At 49.8% G+C, this 16,810-nt stretch overlaps 1 protein-coding gene across 8 annotated transcripts; it reads right to left on the bottom strand.

Annotated features, from left to right (window-relative positions):
• Nucleotides 1-1,787: 1,787 nt before the first annotated feature.
• Nucleotides 1,788-16,006, bottom strand: LOC122368490 (SWI/SNF-related matrix-associated actin-dependent regulator of chromatin subfamily D member 1-like). Of its 8 annotated transcripts, none has more exons than XM_043342459.1 (11): nt 15,896-16,006; nt 14,608-14,742; nt 14,283-14,340; nt 10,621-10,768; nt 10,188-10,332; nt 9,760-9,936; nt 5,756-5,884; nt 5,210-5,383; nt 4,393-4,590; nt 4,001-4,207; nt 1,788-2,801 (listed from the first exon to the last, which is right to left on the bottom strand). In XM_043342459.1, the coding sequence occupies exons 2-11, from the start codon at nt 14,695-14,697 to the stop codon at nt 2,649-2,651; spliced, it is 1,479 nt and encodes a 492-aa protein (XP_043198394.1). In that variant the 5' UTR covers nt 14,698-14,742; nt 15,896-16,006; the 3' UTR covers nt 1,788-2,648. The 8 variants fall into 8 exon arrangements, with proteins under 8 accessions (XP_043198394.1, XP_043198398.1, XP_043198395.1 ...); XM_043342463.1 differs by having other exon boundaries at nt 15,942-15,975; XM_043342460.1 differs by having other exon boundaries at nt 15,841-15,967.
• Nucleotides 16,007-16,810: the final 804 nt, after the last annotated feature.

Raw genomic sequence — 16,810 nt, 5'->3', positions numbered from 1 at the left:
CCGAGTAACCCATAGCAATCGACATATTTTATGCAAAGGAAGAAAATAAATTGACCAGCAATTGATTTCATGATTTGGGTCCCTGTCGGAATGCCTATTTATTTTAACACTATCGGCATAAAAGTTAATGAACCCAAGATTACTTTACAATGAACCTATCGGCCTTATTTGCATACTAAGGCCGAGGAAAAGGTTGTATGAAGACAATCAATCCCCGCCTTTTCGCCTTTGAATAAGCCGAAACGGGTGTGTGAGCCATTATGAGACGTGACGATTGATAGATATCCAATTTTTAGGTCTTGCGCCAAGTCGGCTTCAATATTTGCCATAAGTGGAGGGTATTGAGCAAAATGTGAAAAGATGTGCCTGCAGTTATTTCAATGCATCGTTGTAACCAAACCAATAAAGCCATCAAAGGTCGGGTTACAGATATGATAACGTTCAGCTCTCTTTACCTAACACATTCCAACCAATCTGTGAAAAACGCCAGGGGTGGGCCCACATACAAACCCTCTTTCCCATCTTGGCCGGGGAAGGTTAGCTGCTTTGACACGACCTGAGTCTGACCATCTGATACACACGCTCTAGGCACACGCGCGCGCCACACAGGCAGGTACACAAATTAAAGGCAGTAGTAAGCATTTTAAAATAAGCACCCCTAGATAAGGCCATTGGCTTACAGCGATGCAAATTTAGCCGCAAAACTTCCGTCCGTGAAGACAGCTGAAAGGTACGCACACCATCAATCATGACATGGCTCCGGCGCCGGACACGGTAACATTCCAGGAATGCTGGACAAGAATGGAAAAATGTTCTAGCTGTCACCAGCTGACATCACTAAACCCTGTTGACAGTGATTGATAAATGGATTGATATGATTCGATCGGACCACCCTTTAATGCCTCGCATATCGGCGCGCGAGTCCAGTTTTTGTTATGTACGAGGATGATGTATGTACTTCGAGTTGCCATCATGAATAACTTAATGTGCTCTCCACAGCCATGCATCGGTCATGCCATTGTGTCTGTATTGTCGAGCAGCACACAAGACGAGGCCTGGGGAGTGCGGAAGCCTCACCCTTTAATTGGAGGCGATGTGTGTATATTTGTGCCTGCCGAGTGTGTTTTTCTTTATTAGCTTGAACTATTTGAATAGATACACGAGACTAGCACACACGCTGAACACGGCTCGGACAATGGACAGATTCCTTCCCAGCGTATACCGCACAATCGATCAATGCTGAGTTAACTGAAAGGGGTGTCAAACGTGTTTGAAGGGCCATATAGTCGGATACGCTCCGTTGATTTCGATCCGATCGTTTGGGCTGGCTACAATATGTAGAAGGTGGATACCATGGGTGTGGTTCGCCAAACACCTGCGTCAGAAGTGAATAAAACGAGAACGATTTTTAACCTAGACAAGCTTATCTTGCTGGTTTAGGTACTGAAACGCGGATCCATGAATGGCGAAAAATAGAGCATAATACGCCTGAGAATCAATGCATAATTCATGAATTGCGACGACGCCCTTTCTTAGAAGCGAAGCCCTTCTCTTCTCGATTGGCGGGGCGTCGTGGATTCACATGAATATTACTGTGGCTGAATATACATACATAGACCGTTTTCTGAAGATGGATCAGTTAACGCTATCCATGCCCGTCGTTCAGTGCTTTGGGTCAGACGTGCCAGCGGCAGCTGTGCTTGGACACGTCTCAGGATGCAAGACTCCGAAAAAGGCCCCGGAACACTGCTCACAGAACGCTTATGAACGCATAATTGAAATACCCGTTACGAACCGTTCGTTTATTGGAAGGACAGGAAAATGTGCGATTGGCATCAATAAGTTGCTGCCAATTACAAATATTTGTGCATACTATGAAGATATGTACACACTGCTGTCGCTGTCTCAATAACGGTTTGTAGGCGTTCGTAGAAAATGGAGTGAAGGGCTCATGCGTTCACAGAACGCACAAGCTGCGATGAAAATGTGGCGCTGTATCGGAAAATACAAGGCGTCATGGCGGAACGCACATTCGAGATCCATTTGAAGTGAACAGGTACGGCTGGAGGGAATAAGGCGCTTTTATAATAAAAAACATGCCAACTGAAAAGGCTTCGTTTCCATCACTATGAGGTATAGGCGAACATCAGGGTGAACATTATGACAAATCTAGCGCGGGTGCGCGGGTGCAATATTTCACGAGCTCGCACTTGATGCAGAAACGATGAACTGAAAAAGCTAACGGAGCGTAATGAACGTGACGCACTATCAAACCATCCTCCCGAGGCCGAGAAGTCATCTGTCATCTGCCAACCACGCTTCCAGCGAAAAAAGGAAACGAACCTCTTCAAATGATCGGTTACCTCAGAGCACGCGCCACGCGGCAAAGAGTTTGAGCATATCTCTAGCCACTTCAATCCAATCGATGTGGCCCCCGTTTCACTGATCCGAGCCATTGTACTGACACTGACACGAGCCGTCCAACCAACCGGTCCGGTCGGCGACAGAATTCGTCCACCACCCACCACCTCCGTCATCCAATCCAGACTCACAATGGCGATGCTTTCACAACTGCCGCCGTCGCCCGCTCTGTCACCGCGTGATCGTAATCAGCGGGGCGCGAGGCGCCATCTCGCCATCGGCGCCGCTCAGCCGCGCACGCCCAGCGCGTTCTCCAGTTCGGCGCGCTTCTGCTGCACCTTGCCGTAGAAGTAGCGGTGGACGGCCTCGTCGGTCCAGCCCTGGCGGTAGAACTCGGAGCGTCGCTCCTCCTCCGGGGCGCCGACCACGTCCGTGATGGTCTGTCGACAGCGGGGGCAAAGCGGAGGGTCAGACGGGGCGCCGATAGACGCAGGCACACGCACAGGGCGGACCGGAACACGTGGCATCATTATCGGCAGTTTAACATTGGTGCCAGTCCGTTTGAAATTGTCTCACCGGAGTACCGTAATGCAGCAGATTTTAGGTCGCTCCGGTCGCAGAAATTGACGGCAAGGCATTGTTTCAACAGTTAATTTGCATTAAATAGGTAGTACAAAACCTTGGTATCCGCGTTTTCCATTTGGCAACGGGCCACACAAGTAACTAGAGCATTGATAACGGCCCAAACTTGTTTGCATTCAATATGATTGATGGACTGTCTGCAGTTTAATGTCACATTCAGAAGAACCTGTTTGCAAATACTAGATCACCCGATAAGCATTTATGTTTCTATGAACATTGAATATTCACGTTTTCCATTTTGGTAGGGATAGATGGCTAAGCTATATAAGAAACAAGAAAAAACAGAGAAGTTTGAACTTCCTTATCAATAGATTTCATCAAATATCTGAACTTTCACGTCAAAGCCACGGTTTCTTCTCAGCCATTTGAAAGGGTAATGACCATCAACGGCCACCTAAAAAGCTCAGTATCCATCTTTTCCATCTACCCAGATTGTTGGCCTCAAGATCACGGTTTCAACTAAATTATTTGGGAGCGCAGCAGGCGTCAGATAGGGTGGTGGAAGCCAAACTTGAGTAAATTTTGTCAGTACTTTAGGCTAGTCGTGCTAGCCAAATTACAAATATGCACACCCAACACCATAAATTTAATGCGTTCCTTGGTAAGGCTTGACTGCTAATTTTGCCCAGTTTTCACGCTGAGTGCTGATTGCTGAGTTGGTTGATTGCAATTGAACTGAACATTGCTTTCCCTAAAAATACAACGCATACCTTCGAAGCAGCGGTAACAAACCTAACAATCACAGCAGTGTCGATGACTCTTAGCCCGTAAAGCCACTTTTTGAATGTGCAGACATATATACTTAATCATTTATCAATCTATGATGATATGAACAATAACCCTCCGATATAGCACACAGCCAGAGAACGGCTCCTACCCGGCACCAGAGCGCCACCTACATCAACTACTTCAGCCCTCACCACCGGCACCTACTGGGAAACCTCCATAATAGCACGCCGGCCGACCCGCCACACCGCCCGGCCCGATCATTTCTCACCTCTAGATCACGGCTCTGCGAGACGAGCCACTTGTTGATGAAGGGCTGCGGCGCGCTGGCGAATCCCAGCAGAAAGTCGCGGTTGATCTTGTACTGGTTGATGAGCTCCACGGTCTCGTGCACCTTATTGTCCAGGTTCTGGATCTCGTGCTGACTGGCCGTCGACAGTAAGAACGTGTTCATTTGCGCCTTCAGCGGGTCGTCGATCTGCGTGCAGTGATTCGGCCGGGTTACGGGCGGCTGTAGTGGAATGAACATGCTGTGATGTGCTGCCAGGTTTCGGAGAACGATATCAGATTTTACGGGTTGGCTTTCTCCAGAGAAGATCGAATACCATGAACCTGACACAATGTTATGAGCAGACCTGTTAGGCTTCCCGCCTGTGGTCTCACCTCCGCCTCGATGTCGTAGCAGGCGGTCTTCTTCTGCTCGGGCCCGTCCACAGTGATGGTGTGGTTGATGACGATCGGGTCCGGCGGGTGCAGCAGCGAGTTCAGACGGTGCGGAATCTCGGCAAACTTCATCCGCGGACACTGGAATATCTGCTCTAGGTACCGGTCGCAGTTGACGTACTCGCGCTCACTCTGGTCCTGAGGGTCGGGTCGGGTCAGGTCAGGTCGGGTCAGAGATGTATGCAGGGTCTCGTTTCATTAAGCGAGTCCGTAACTTACGGCGGTTTTTGGTCTTGTATTGCAAGCGTATGTGAAGCGATAAATTTATTTCCTCGTCTCCCTTCTGTTCTTGCTTGCAAGATAAATAAATTCAACGATTCAAACTATCGTCATCGCTTCACATGCGCTTGCAATACAATATCAAAAACCGGCGTAAGTTACGGACTCGCTTTACGAAACGAGGCCCAGGTCTCAGTTCACGTACCCGAGTCCACTAGTCACTCTGGCCCTACCCGCCGTGTCAGGTAAGAGGAAACCCTAATGTCACAGCTTCATCAAATGACGGACTTAGAATATTTGACACTGGTTAGGTTAAGTTACTAGTTATGACTAGGTGAAATAAAGGCTGAAAAGAAATCCACTGAAATAGAAGAAACTTGTAATCTGTAAAACCTATTTATTTCCTGGCTCCGTATCAGCCATTCCGAAATATCCGTCTCTAACGTATGGCCCATTGCGGCAGCGGTAATGGCGGAGCCCACCTCTAAGCCCTGCACCCGGACCAGCGCCGCCCCTCCGAACATGTACCGCCCCTCACCTGCAGGTTGTTGTGCTTGACGTATTGCCACAGGGCCTGTGTGATGACCGGCCGCGACTGAGTGTGCACGCCCAGCAGGCGCGCCAGTCGCGGGTCCAGCTTAAACTGGGGTGGCTGGTTGTCCAGAAGCAGCAGGATGGTGCAGCGCACGCTCCGGTCGCCCGGACGCTTCACCTGAGCGGCCAGAGAGGGAGTGTGGGTTGTGAGGGAGTCGTCCCGGCTCAGTGAGTGGACGCACGGGGACTAGAAAAACTGGAGCTGGGGAGAGCATTGTGGATAACTAACGACCGGGCTTGTTGTGAAGCAGGCGCTGAAACAACGCGCAATAACAACTTATAACCGCAAAATTGCTTGTAGCTGCAGTGGTTGTTAACATGAACATGCACACAATGGCACAACATAATCATAATGTAATTATAAATAGCAGCCGTTGGAGCAATTCACATTGTTGGCTCACCTAAAACCTGTTCAGTGTTCATCTTCTGCGTGCTGACAGTTCGGTTAGAGTGGTTACTGGTTTGAGTGGTTATTATATTCCAACCCCACCTGAAATCCATCCGTCTCCTGCGTGTTGGCAGTCCGGTGCCACTCCACCAGATGGTTGTCCGGTCCGTACAGGTCCTTATCCAGCTCAATCACTAGCGACTTGAAGAACGACGAAAACTTGCGCTTCCCCTGTGACAGACAAGCAAAGTGATTGTGGCATTGACATTTGAAAGAAACAATGAATGATACTCAAATGCTCCGCTCATCGCACATTAGGCAAAATAAATCGTTCATATTGTGATGCAGACTGCTGGGGAGTTTGGATGGTGAGGACGCACAAACTGCAAAACGGTCATTCGTGCTCCTCTTTACGGACCAATAGTTCAGATTCAGATTCAGATTCAGATTCATTGTATTCACGTTAAATCCGCTATTGCGGCTTTTCATCAACGTAACGTCAAACGTTAAAAAGAGTTGACATAGCAAAACAGATACACACAATTCAAGCACAAGCACACACATGCATACAAGTCAATCAATCATTCAGTTTGAATCACGCCCCAGCAAGTAGCGTTTCACGGCGGTTTTGAATGCTGGACGACCATTGTAACGGTGCATGAATTCGTTGTACTCCGAGACACCGCTATACAAAAGTTGCCGCCTGCCTGCCTCTGTTCGAATTCGTGGCAGCCTGAACCGGTTCGCATTTCGCGTGTTGTGACCCTGGTCGGACGCTCTGTCCAACTTGCTTGCCATCGCAGTCGGCTGTTGTGTCTCCACAATGCGGTGTACAGAGCACATTCGATGATACAGGGCCATGTCTGGTGCAGTGAGCCACTGCAGATCGCGTAACACATCCGACACTCTGTCATATTTCCTCCGCCCGCTCACAACTCGCGCGCAAAAATTCAGTATCTTCTGAACGCGGTGCAACTCCGTAGCACCACAGGTACCGTAAACAGCGATGCAGTAGCGGAGTCGGGAAACAACGAGCGAGGTGACAATGGGCACGATTACGTGGGGCGGCAGAACGTGTTTTGCGTGGTTTAAAGCTAATAATGTCCCGGTGGATCTAGAGACGAGGCGACTGACATGGTCGTGAAATGATAGGTGCTTATCCATGACAATGCCCAGGTTAGTAACCGAGTCGGACTCACGGATGGTCGTGCCGGCGAAATTCACACTGATAGTTGGCATGCCTTTCAGCATCTGACGCGTTCCCAAGACGATGAGCTGACTTTTTGCTGCGTTGACCTTCATGTCGTGGGCACAAAACCATGCGTATAGGGTAGACAAAGCCTGTTCAGCAGTGCATATTAGTTGTTCAAGGTCTGCACGTTTTCCCGTGACGAGAATCTGCGTGTCGTCGGCAAATTGCACAATGTTGACACCTGGTACATGCAGACACATATCATTCACGAAGATCGAGTACAGGAGACAACTCAGTGAACCGCCCTGAAAAACGCCAGTCGCTATGGGGAGGGATTTTGACATAACTGAGGAACCCTCGGCGTTGCGGATCATCACTTGTTGTGTATGACCGCTCAGATAATTTCTAAACCAAGTGGTGTCCATGTTATACAGGCTCAACTTCTCTAAAATTTTCTCGTGATTGATGACATCAAAGCATTTTGATAGGTCAAGCAAAATCAGGATAGATATTTCGCCTTGGTCCATCGCCTTGAAAATCCTGTCAGTAATCACAGCTAACGCTGTCTCGGTGGACCTGTTGCGACGATAACCGTGCTGAGCATCGGTAAACAGTTGATGCTCATTGAAAAATTCCGTGACTTGTGATTGTACGATACGCTCTACGATTTTCATGACCCCTGGTAGTAAAGATATTGGTCGAGTGTTGCGTGGATCAGAGCTATCGGAACCCTTTGGTATGGGCACCACCAGCGCGTGTTTCCACGCACTGGGTACGATTCCAGTTTCAAGACAGCTATTGATAATGTCGAGGAGAATATAGCCTACACCATCGAAAAAGCGTCTTAACATGTCGACACTAATGCCATCTAGACCAAGAAATGAAGACGGTTTCATGTTATGAATTATGCCGTATAGGGTATCTGCGTTCACTGTCCTGACATGAAAGGTACAGCTCAGCACACGCGGAACAATGACGGGCAGAACAGTCTGTGGAGCTGGTACACTGGCTGCTGTGGTGGGGCCAACGCCAACATAATAGGCATTAAGTGCATCGACAGTACAGTTCGGAGCGCCACACTTGTCACCCTTCTTGGAGCCGATAATTGGCCGAAGCACTTTCCACATTTGCGAAGGGCCGGCTTTGCACAGCTGGTCGGCAAAGTAGTGGGCATGGTCTCTGCGTATAGCGGCTCGGCACTGTCGGTTCACCGCCTTGTACTCGGCTCTGCTCGCGCCGGGAGCAAGCAGGGCTCGCCGGCGTACCATCAGCGCCCGCGTACCATCAGTGACACGCGGGGCTCCTGGCGGCGGGAGCCGCACGCGCCGGTACGGCGCTACATTGTCAATTAGAGGTGTAAACACAGTCAGAAATGCAGACCACTTGGCGTCCGGTGTCTGGCTGGTGAACACGTCGGTCCAGTTGGTGACTGAGAGCACAGCGTTGAACGCAGCGGCGTCAATCCGTGATAGGGGTCGACATTCGGTAACGACTCTCCCTCTTCTCACGCCACCGAACTGCCGCAGTGCGACCCTCGTGTAGTCGTGGGGAGTGCCGTAGTGGCACCGTGTCACTCCGCCACGGACAACTGCATCGGGCCGGTTGGTCGCGATGAGGTCGATTAGGGAGTTGGCAGGCCGGTAGGTGGCTTGGGTTGAATTGCTTGGTTCGAAGCCGTAAGTCGATAATAGGTTGATCAGGTGACCTCCTAGTCGTGGCTCTTTCTTCTTGATGCACAAGTTGAAGTCACCTGCGACAATCACCGCAGTTTCGGGGTACATGGCCAGCAGGTGTTGAATTTGCATCTCGAAGTCTTCGAGATCGGCCGCTACTTGTCGCTGTGTGTTGGTGGGGTGGCGGTACACAGACGCGAACAGAAGTTGTTTCTTCTTCTTTACTCCGACCTTGATCCATATGATCTCGAGGTTGGAATCGATGACACCGGTGGCAGGCGTGGGTAGTACCGTGACAGAGAAGGTGGCCCGTACAAGTACAGCCACGCCCCCATAGCCTCTCTTCAGTCGGCTCGAGTCTGGCCGATCGGCTCGGTGAAGGCTATAGCCGTCTATATTCAACAAGCGATTGGGAACGGTCGGCACCAGCCACGTCTCGCTGAGCGCCAAGAGGTCATAGTCGAATATCTCTGGAATGTCGTGACGCAGCTCGGGGAGCCGTGGTTTCAGCGACTGGCAGTTGATCTGACCGATGAAAAGGTCGTCAGACTGCTCTCGCCGCCACCTGACTCCGCCCCTGCGTCCTCGGTAGTTGGAGCGCCGGTGCCTTTTCGATCCTGGGCGCGCCCCTGTCTGCTGACCGTTCAGCTCCGGCGCGTGACCAGCGGAGTCGGCCGGCCAGCTGGCCGGCTGGGTAGAGCGGTGCACAGTGGTTGTCGGACGCGCGGGAGCAGAGTGGCGTGGTAGAGCTCCGTCATTGCCCTCGGGCGATGGGTGGCAACGTGCTCGCCATGGGTGAGGAGCAGGTTGGGCCAACCTCAAAATCGTCGATAACAGGTGTAAGTAGATTATTGCACGAATATTTTCGGACTTCATGGCAGACGTAGGGTACTTAATCACAGCTCGGATCAAGGTGAGTCGCACAGTGTCGACAGCTGGTCGGATAGGCAGCACTTGTCGTGGTATCGGTATCACAATTAAGGTGTCGGTATCACAAGTCCACTCGCAGTCGGCACTATCACTCAGTCACACTGCCGTTGCTGGCTCACTTTCAATCGCACAGTCACTCAGGTGCGGGGAGTGGGGTGAGGAGAGCCGCCCGCGCTGCCGCACGCGCGCAGCGCTGGGACTGAACACCTTTACTCCTTTACTTCCTTTCAACACCTCTACTCCTTAAACACACAGCGAGCTGCCCCCGGGGCCGTTACGAGCCCAGCCCCCGCGAGTCGCGGCACCCGTACCTTGGCGTCCGGCTTGCTGTCGTCCGAGAGCAGTTTGCCCTCGACGCGGAGCTCCCAGCAGGCAGCACTGCCCTGCTCGGCGCCCGGACCCTCGCCCGGCGCCTTGGCCGGGAAGTAGGTGTTTGAGATGAACACGCGCAGCTTCCGCTTCTGCTTCATCGGCCGCTTCAGCGCCTCCTGCGCGGGGAGAGCGGAGTAAGGGTCACGTCACTCGGCGGCTCCGTGGTGAAGTCATTATACCATAACGGGCGACTTTTTTATTCAAATGCACTGACTACTGCTATGCTATGCTGGTACATACCTGCATGGTAATGGTCATCAACAAGATATGACATTTCAATGCACCTTAATCCAAGTCAACTCACATATTTGTTATCAGCCACAAAAGAGTATTATACCTTCGGAATTACGAGGCTTTTCCACTTTACCTGGATATCGAGCCGTTTCCTCATGATGGTGGCGTCCAGTTTGCGCTCGAAGGCCAGCAGGTCCATGTAGGCCTGCGACTCGGGCACTAGCTCCCGCACCTTCCAGGAGAGCATCTTGTCCGCCATCCGCCGGCGCTTCTTCGGTCTGCGAGACACCAAGGAAGAGTGCTGTCACGGGCTGGGACCGAATCAGACAGCAGGGGAGGAGGCACCGGCCCCAATCCTTTCACTATATTTTGCTCACGTCAGAAAGCTGCAGAAGCGAGTGTGAAAGAGAATGAAATCAAGCATACAGGACTTCCGCTTCGGATTAGCTATCGAACACATCATAACAAATTAACTTATTTATCAAAACGTTGTGTATTGGAAAAAACATCGGGTTATTTAACCGTTTAACCGGCAGGTCAGGTCACACTTTGTGGCCAGAACTCACGCTTTGCCCGGCTGAGGTGCGGGCGGCGGACGTTTCATCTGCTGAGGAGGGCCCGGAGGAGCCCGTCCCGGCGGGTACCGCTGCTGCTGTTGCTGCTGCTGCTGCTGTAGCTGCTGTTGTTGTTGCTGCTGCTGGACCATGCTACCCCCTGAGACAGAAAAGCATTCGTCATGCATTGCTCCCATGTCAAGTACTCAAGTGGAACAGTACCACACATACTTATTTCACATGTATCAAAATTACATAGTCTGAGAATAGAGATGACAAACTGGCTTAATGAGTGTTGGACTGGGAAGTGGAAGTCGTGCGTGAGAGTCGTGAGTGAGAGTCGTGCGGCGCCACGCCGGGAATCCAGTGTGTACCGACGCCCTATCAGCAGGATAGATACAAACTCGTTTAATCAGCAGCTTGCTGATACCGATTGGTCTCCTGTGTATTTCTCGGACTCGACTGAGCGTAAGTGGAGCGTTTTCCGTGACACGTTCGTTGAACGATTGGATGCTGTCGCACCGCTCAAACGCGTCCGTGATAGGCAGGTGACTGCGCCGCCCATGTCAGCCGAGACCCAGCAGCTGCTGCAGTCCCGCCGCGCGGCCTTAGCTCGGGGCGATCGAGCCGAGTACAAACGGGTGAACCGGCTGTACCGCGCCGCCGTGCGGAACGAGACCCGCGCGCGGTATGCTGGTGCTATCAGCCGCGGTGACCGGGGCGGGCTGTGGCGAGTGCTGCGGCCGGTCGTGGGCAGGAAGCAGCAGTCCTGCGAGATACCGAGAATCACGCCGAATGCATTGAATGATTATTATGTTGCGATCGGTCCTTCCACTGCAGCCAGTGTCCCCGCCGCTACTGTACGTGTGCCCACGCGACTCCCGAGAGTTTTGACGTGTGCGTTTGAGGTGCAAGCCACCGATTTGGACACTCTTTATGCCACATTGCTGTCGATGAAACCATCTATGTCGACTGGCAAGGACGGTGTCAGTGTGCGCATGTTACAGAAGTTCGTTCCCGGGATTGGCCATGCGGTTTTGGATGTTATGAACTCCAGCCTTCTAACGGAGTAGTACCGCAGGACTGGAAACACGCTCTGGTTACCCCAATTCCGAAAGGAACGAGGGCTACCGAGCCGTCCGACACGCGTCCCATCTCCATCCTGCCTGCGATTATGAAATTAATTGAACGTGTCGTGCAAAAACAGTTGGTCTCTTATCTCGAAGAAAATTTCCTTCTCTCGGACGCCCAACACGGTTATAGAAAACAACGTTCAACGGAAACCGCGCTTCACGTCTTTACTGATCATGCTCTTCAGGCAATAGACAATGGTAACATTTGTATCTTGGTACTACTAGACCTCTCAAAATGTTTTGATGTTGTTCCTCATGTTACACTTCTCGACAAATTGTCTGTGTACGGTATCGAAACCACATGGTTCCGTGCCTATTTGGCTCACCACTCGCAGCAGGTCCAAGTGAGGTGCGCGGACGGTTCGACACTGCTGTCGGACAGCAAGGCTAACGCGATTGGCGTATACCAAGGCGGCGCCCTGAGTTGTCTCATGTACATGCTGTACTCAAACGATCTGTGTCTGTGTGTTCCCGATGACGTCACGGTAGTCCAGTATGCTGATGACACCCAGCTGATGGTTACTGGCAAGAAGAGCGACTTGAATCTGTTGACCGCGCGTATGGAGGATGCACTGGGTCGAATGTATCAGTGGTTCTGCCACAATGGAATGAGACTTAATGCTGCGAAAACACAGATGCTTGTGATCGGTACCCCAGCGATGCTTCGCAATTTGCCGCCTGTCACGCTGACTTTCTGCTCTACCACCATTACAGAGTCAGAAACTGTTAAAAATCTAGGAGTGACGATCGACCGTCACCTCAGCTTTGTGTCCCATGTAGACGGTGTGGCGCGGAAATGTACCGGGATGCTGACAGCGCTACTGCACGCTCGTCACGTTATACCGCGGTCAGCACTGAAGCCGATAGTTGAAGCCCTGGTTGTATCTGTGCTGCGGTACTGTCTGTCGGTGTACGGCTCGTGTGGTGAGGTGCAGTTAGGACGGCTGCAAAAAGTTATGAACTTTTGTGCACGCGTTGTGTCCGGTCGGCGACGACGTGATAGCGTGGCGGCTGTCATCAAGCAGCTGAAGTGGTTGACTGCCAAGGATTTGGTAACATACCACACAGTGAGTGCTGTCGAGCGTATCTTTGTGTCGGAGCAGCCGGAGTACCTCAAAGGTACGCTGGGGCAGCGGGCTAGCCAGCGGCACCGGCACAACACTAGGCAGGCCAGCTACCTCACCCTCCCCTTCATTCGAACGGAGTCGGGAAGACGTAGATTGTGCTACCGAGGTGTGACTCGTATGAACGAACTTGGAGTAGAACCAGGGACATTGTCGTACCGGGCGAACATCCGAAAGGTGCAGCTGTCTAAGCAACAGACATGAGCAATAGCATGTATGGGTGCGTGTGTGGGAATTATGCGTGCTGCACACTGTTCCTCGTTTTGTATCACACTATCATGACGTGGACATGTGAAAAGCCTCACTATTGAGAGAACCTTGTCTGAATATATCTGTAATCTGTAATCTGGGAGCTAGTGGAAGACCATGATTACCTAATACCTATCACACCAATACCAATATAATTACCAAATTAGGAAACAACAAAAACGAACAAAATGACACACAAAATAACAGATAATGAACACAATTTATTAGCACAACATTGAAGTGATGTTTGATTAACACGCGCAGTGGAAGGGGGGGGGGGCGGATTTCGCCCACCCCTCCTGTTTTTCGCCAATAACTCGCGCCGCAAGCATAATATCAATGTAAAATCTCGGCTACCTGTCCAGAATTGAATTGCGGAACTTCTCGTGCAAGAAGTAAGAAAATCGGTTCACAACTTTTCTAATAATAGCGGTGTAAAGTCAAACATCCTGCCGCCGCGGCGGCCGGCGCTAGCCGTTACGCGCCGCCTGAATTGTAGACTGTGCCGGGGCGGGACGGTTCCGTCTTTACATCGCGCTCCTTACCGCTGATTACATTAGATTCGCGTCAAACTCGGTGAGAAGACTGAAAAATGTACAGGCAATCATATGGTCAAAGAATTTTGAAAATCGACCGGTAACAACTTGAGTTATGAGTGTGTAAACACAAAATTGTGATTGCCGCGTTTCCCGCGTCGTGCGATCCCGCTCCAGCCGGCGACATCTTACCCTTAGCAGGCTTCTAACTGCCATATTTATAGTTGGATTATCTAGAAATTCACCATACATACTCACAAATGTTTGTTCTTTCGTATAGTGAAAGATTAAAGAAAATCGGCCGGTAACTTTTTGAGTTATTGGCGTGTAAACGCAAAAAAGTCGCTAATATGGCAGATTTGACCACATTTGACCTCATTTGACCTTGAAGATATTGACCTAGGGTCATGAAATTCACACACAATAGAGTTCCCCATGGCCTCCACCTACCCTCCAAATTTCGTCTTTTTAGCTCCAGTGGGAGCTGAGATCTTAGGGGGGGGCGACATCCGCCCCCCCCTTCCACTGGGCGTAGTACTCGCAACCCTTCCACTGCGCGTGTTAAAGGTAAGATAAAATACTGCAATAAAAACTGAATCCTATTGAAAACCCACTGTGGACATTTGACATACCTGATCGCTGCATCATGTTCTGAGCACTGCTAGAAGGGTAGTGGCCCATTGGCATGCCCTGCAACACAACACACATATATGTTTAACATCAAAAGCTACTACCAACATGGTCACTGCATGGTTTTTCTTGGTCATTGAAATAAAAGCATTGGTCCGCACTTGCAATACAAGAGATATACCAAGCTGCTAGGTAAAATATCAGATTCAGATAAGCTAAAACCCATGCAGAAAGAGAATGAAAAAAGGAAAAAGAAGTCATCAAAAGAGTGGGTAGGTACCTACAAAAATACATATAAGTAATATGCATAGAAGAGCATATACTCACAGCATAGGCATTCCTGGGCCCAGCGTAGGACATTGCTGGTGATTGTGCAGTTCCAACATAGCCTGGTGGGCCACCGGGGCGAGAGGCCATTCTTGGACAGTGGCCAATTTGCCTCCAGCTAATAAGTCAGTAAACCTGAAAAGTAGACCCAATTAAGCACATTTAACAAAAACCATACAGACAGCATACATTTTTGGTATTATTGCATAATAAAAGGTAGGTAGCACGACACTTTAATTTTTGCTTATACTCGTTCAGTACACCTCATCTACCTTGTAGTATTTTCTTGGTCATGACTCAGTTTGACAAAAATTTTGTGCTAAATTAAAAGAAATATGTCACTTTTATTGGTCAGGTTAGGTTAGGTTAGGATTTATTTAAAAAAAAAACTTGTTTAATCTTCGTAATTCTTTGATAACTGTCAACAGTGATGTCAATTTTATATCATTTTTTTAGTGCTTGAAAATTTGTTTAAATTCAATTGTGACACAGTGGTTTGAGGAGAAAGGCTCCTGCAGTGTTGGACAAGCTGGCTGCCGGAGTAAGCAAATTTATAGTTTAAAAAAAAAGTTTTTATGGATATAGGTACTCTGGTGCAATGTCTGGAAACCATTCCAAATCAAAATGTCTTTTAGAATGAAGTAAACTGCAAAATTTGAGAGATTATTAGCCACATCACAAACGCCAGGTCACCTACATCGCAAACTTTCACCCCGTGCTTAAATCATTCCTTACAACAAAATGATTGCATGCATGTTAACTAGGTACTGCCTTGGTTGCATGCACATTTTCTTTACAAAATCGTTCATGCTTTTAATGTAATCAAATGGGTGGAAAACTGCATTAGTCATAACATTTTACACAGCATTTTAAACAGTCAAGCAGCATTTTACAAAATTGTTGGCTGGTGCCATTCTGATTCGCTTGTCTCTGGCCCCTTCTCATGCTTGCAAGCCCATATGCTTGTCCCCCTAAGTATGTCAATTTTTGTTCTTCTCATTCTCATTCTGGATCCGCTGATGCCGATGGATGGCATAGGCGGCGGAATGGGGAAGGCACTGGGGCACTGTGCCCCCTTTCACTTTGACATTTTAATATTACTAGCCCATGGGCGTTGCATGGAAAGAATCGGCAGTGCCCCTGATGGATGGGATAGGTAATGCTCGCAAACAGAATAGATTCGTTGCCGCTTTCGATCCATCTCCGATCAATACAGTGCATAATATCTCGTACTCATCTTAGTGCCGCAAACAAATTATTAACACATATCCGCTCTATTTATATTCACTTTATTTATTTGCTTTGTTGTTTTTTTTTTTGATGTTGCGACCGACTTGCGTCGCGCCGTGTTTGCCTCAATTGTCTGCCGGCGATCAAGGTTCAAAGAAATGGCAAGCTTATCCTGCTGTCAATTTCGCAGCATAGCTTGAACATCTTAGCTTCAACTCTTTGTTTACCTGATTACGGAGCGAGCGAAGCGAGCGTAGTCTTTCCTTAGATTAACGGAAATTTCTGAGTATGAGCGGCCGGCCGGCCGGCCGTGCGGACGCTTTTGCGAGGCTTATATCTCAGCAACCACTTGACCGATTTACACGCGGTAATTTTTGTAGGGTAGCTTCATTCCTTCTACCAAGTATTGGACTATTCCTGATGCATGTGGGTGACCCCTTATGCACGTGCCACGTGCAAAACGAAGAGGTGTCAGTTTTGTAATTGTTGCAATATCTCGGTAACTACTGGGCCGATTGCGCTGAAAGTTGACATGTAGGTAGGCACCCACTAGGCACTGCATATCCATGTGCCAGAGTTTGGGTGCTGCTGCACGTGCGCACGTGCAGGGGTTGTTTCCAGATCTCGAGAACGGCTCGACCGATTGCGCTCAAATTTGGTACACAGTTAGGGACCGGTTAGTAGGGTGCCGTGCACAAGTCAGTTGGGACCCATTTTGCACGTGCGCACGTGCAGGGTGCCGCTTCCAGATCTCGAGAACGGCTGGGCCGATTGTGCCCAAATTTGGCACATCGCTAGAGACCGGTTAGTAGGGTGCCGTGCACAAGTCAGTTGGAGGTACCCCCTCGCAATTTCGCACGTGCAGGGCCCACCCTCTCGCTCGCTCCGTTAGTCGCCCCAAAAGGCGTTATACTGGTTTATGGAAACACTTCTTTATCGCTTGAATCAGTCGATTTTCATATTTTTCATTCTT

The sequence above is a fragment of the Amphibalanus amphitrite genome, unplaced genomic scaffold (assembly GCF_019059575.1).
Source record: "Amphibalanus amphitrite isolate SeventyFive unplaced genomic scaffold, NRLGWU_Aamphi_draft 000951F_arrow, whole genome shotgun sequence".
Taxonomy (NCBI): Eukaryota; Metazoa; Arthropoda; class Thecostraca; order Balanomorpha; family Balanidae; genus Amphibalanus; species Amphibalanus amphitrite.
Note: the sequence above shows the minus strand (reverse complement) of the source record. Positions and strands in the feature narration are given on the sequence as shown.

Excerpts from the sequence above, each read along its gene's own strand:
- LOC122368490 (XM_043342459.1), bottom strand. The coding sequence starts at position 14,697 with ATGGCCTCTCGCCCCGGTGGCCCACCAGGCTATGTTGGAACTGCACAA. Across the intron at positions 14,341-14,607 it reads GGCCCAGGAATGCCTATGCT|GGCATGCCAATGGGCCACTA; the intron begins GTGAGTATATGC and ends GTTGTGTTGCAG. Across the intron at positions 10,769-14,282 it reads GAACATGATGCAGCGATCAG|GGGGTAGCATGGTCCAGCAG; the intron begins GTATGTCAAATG and ends TTTCTGTCTCAG.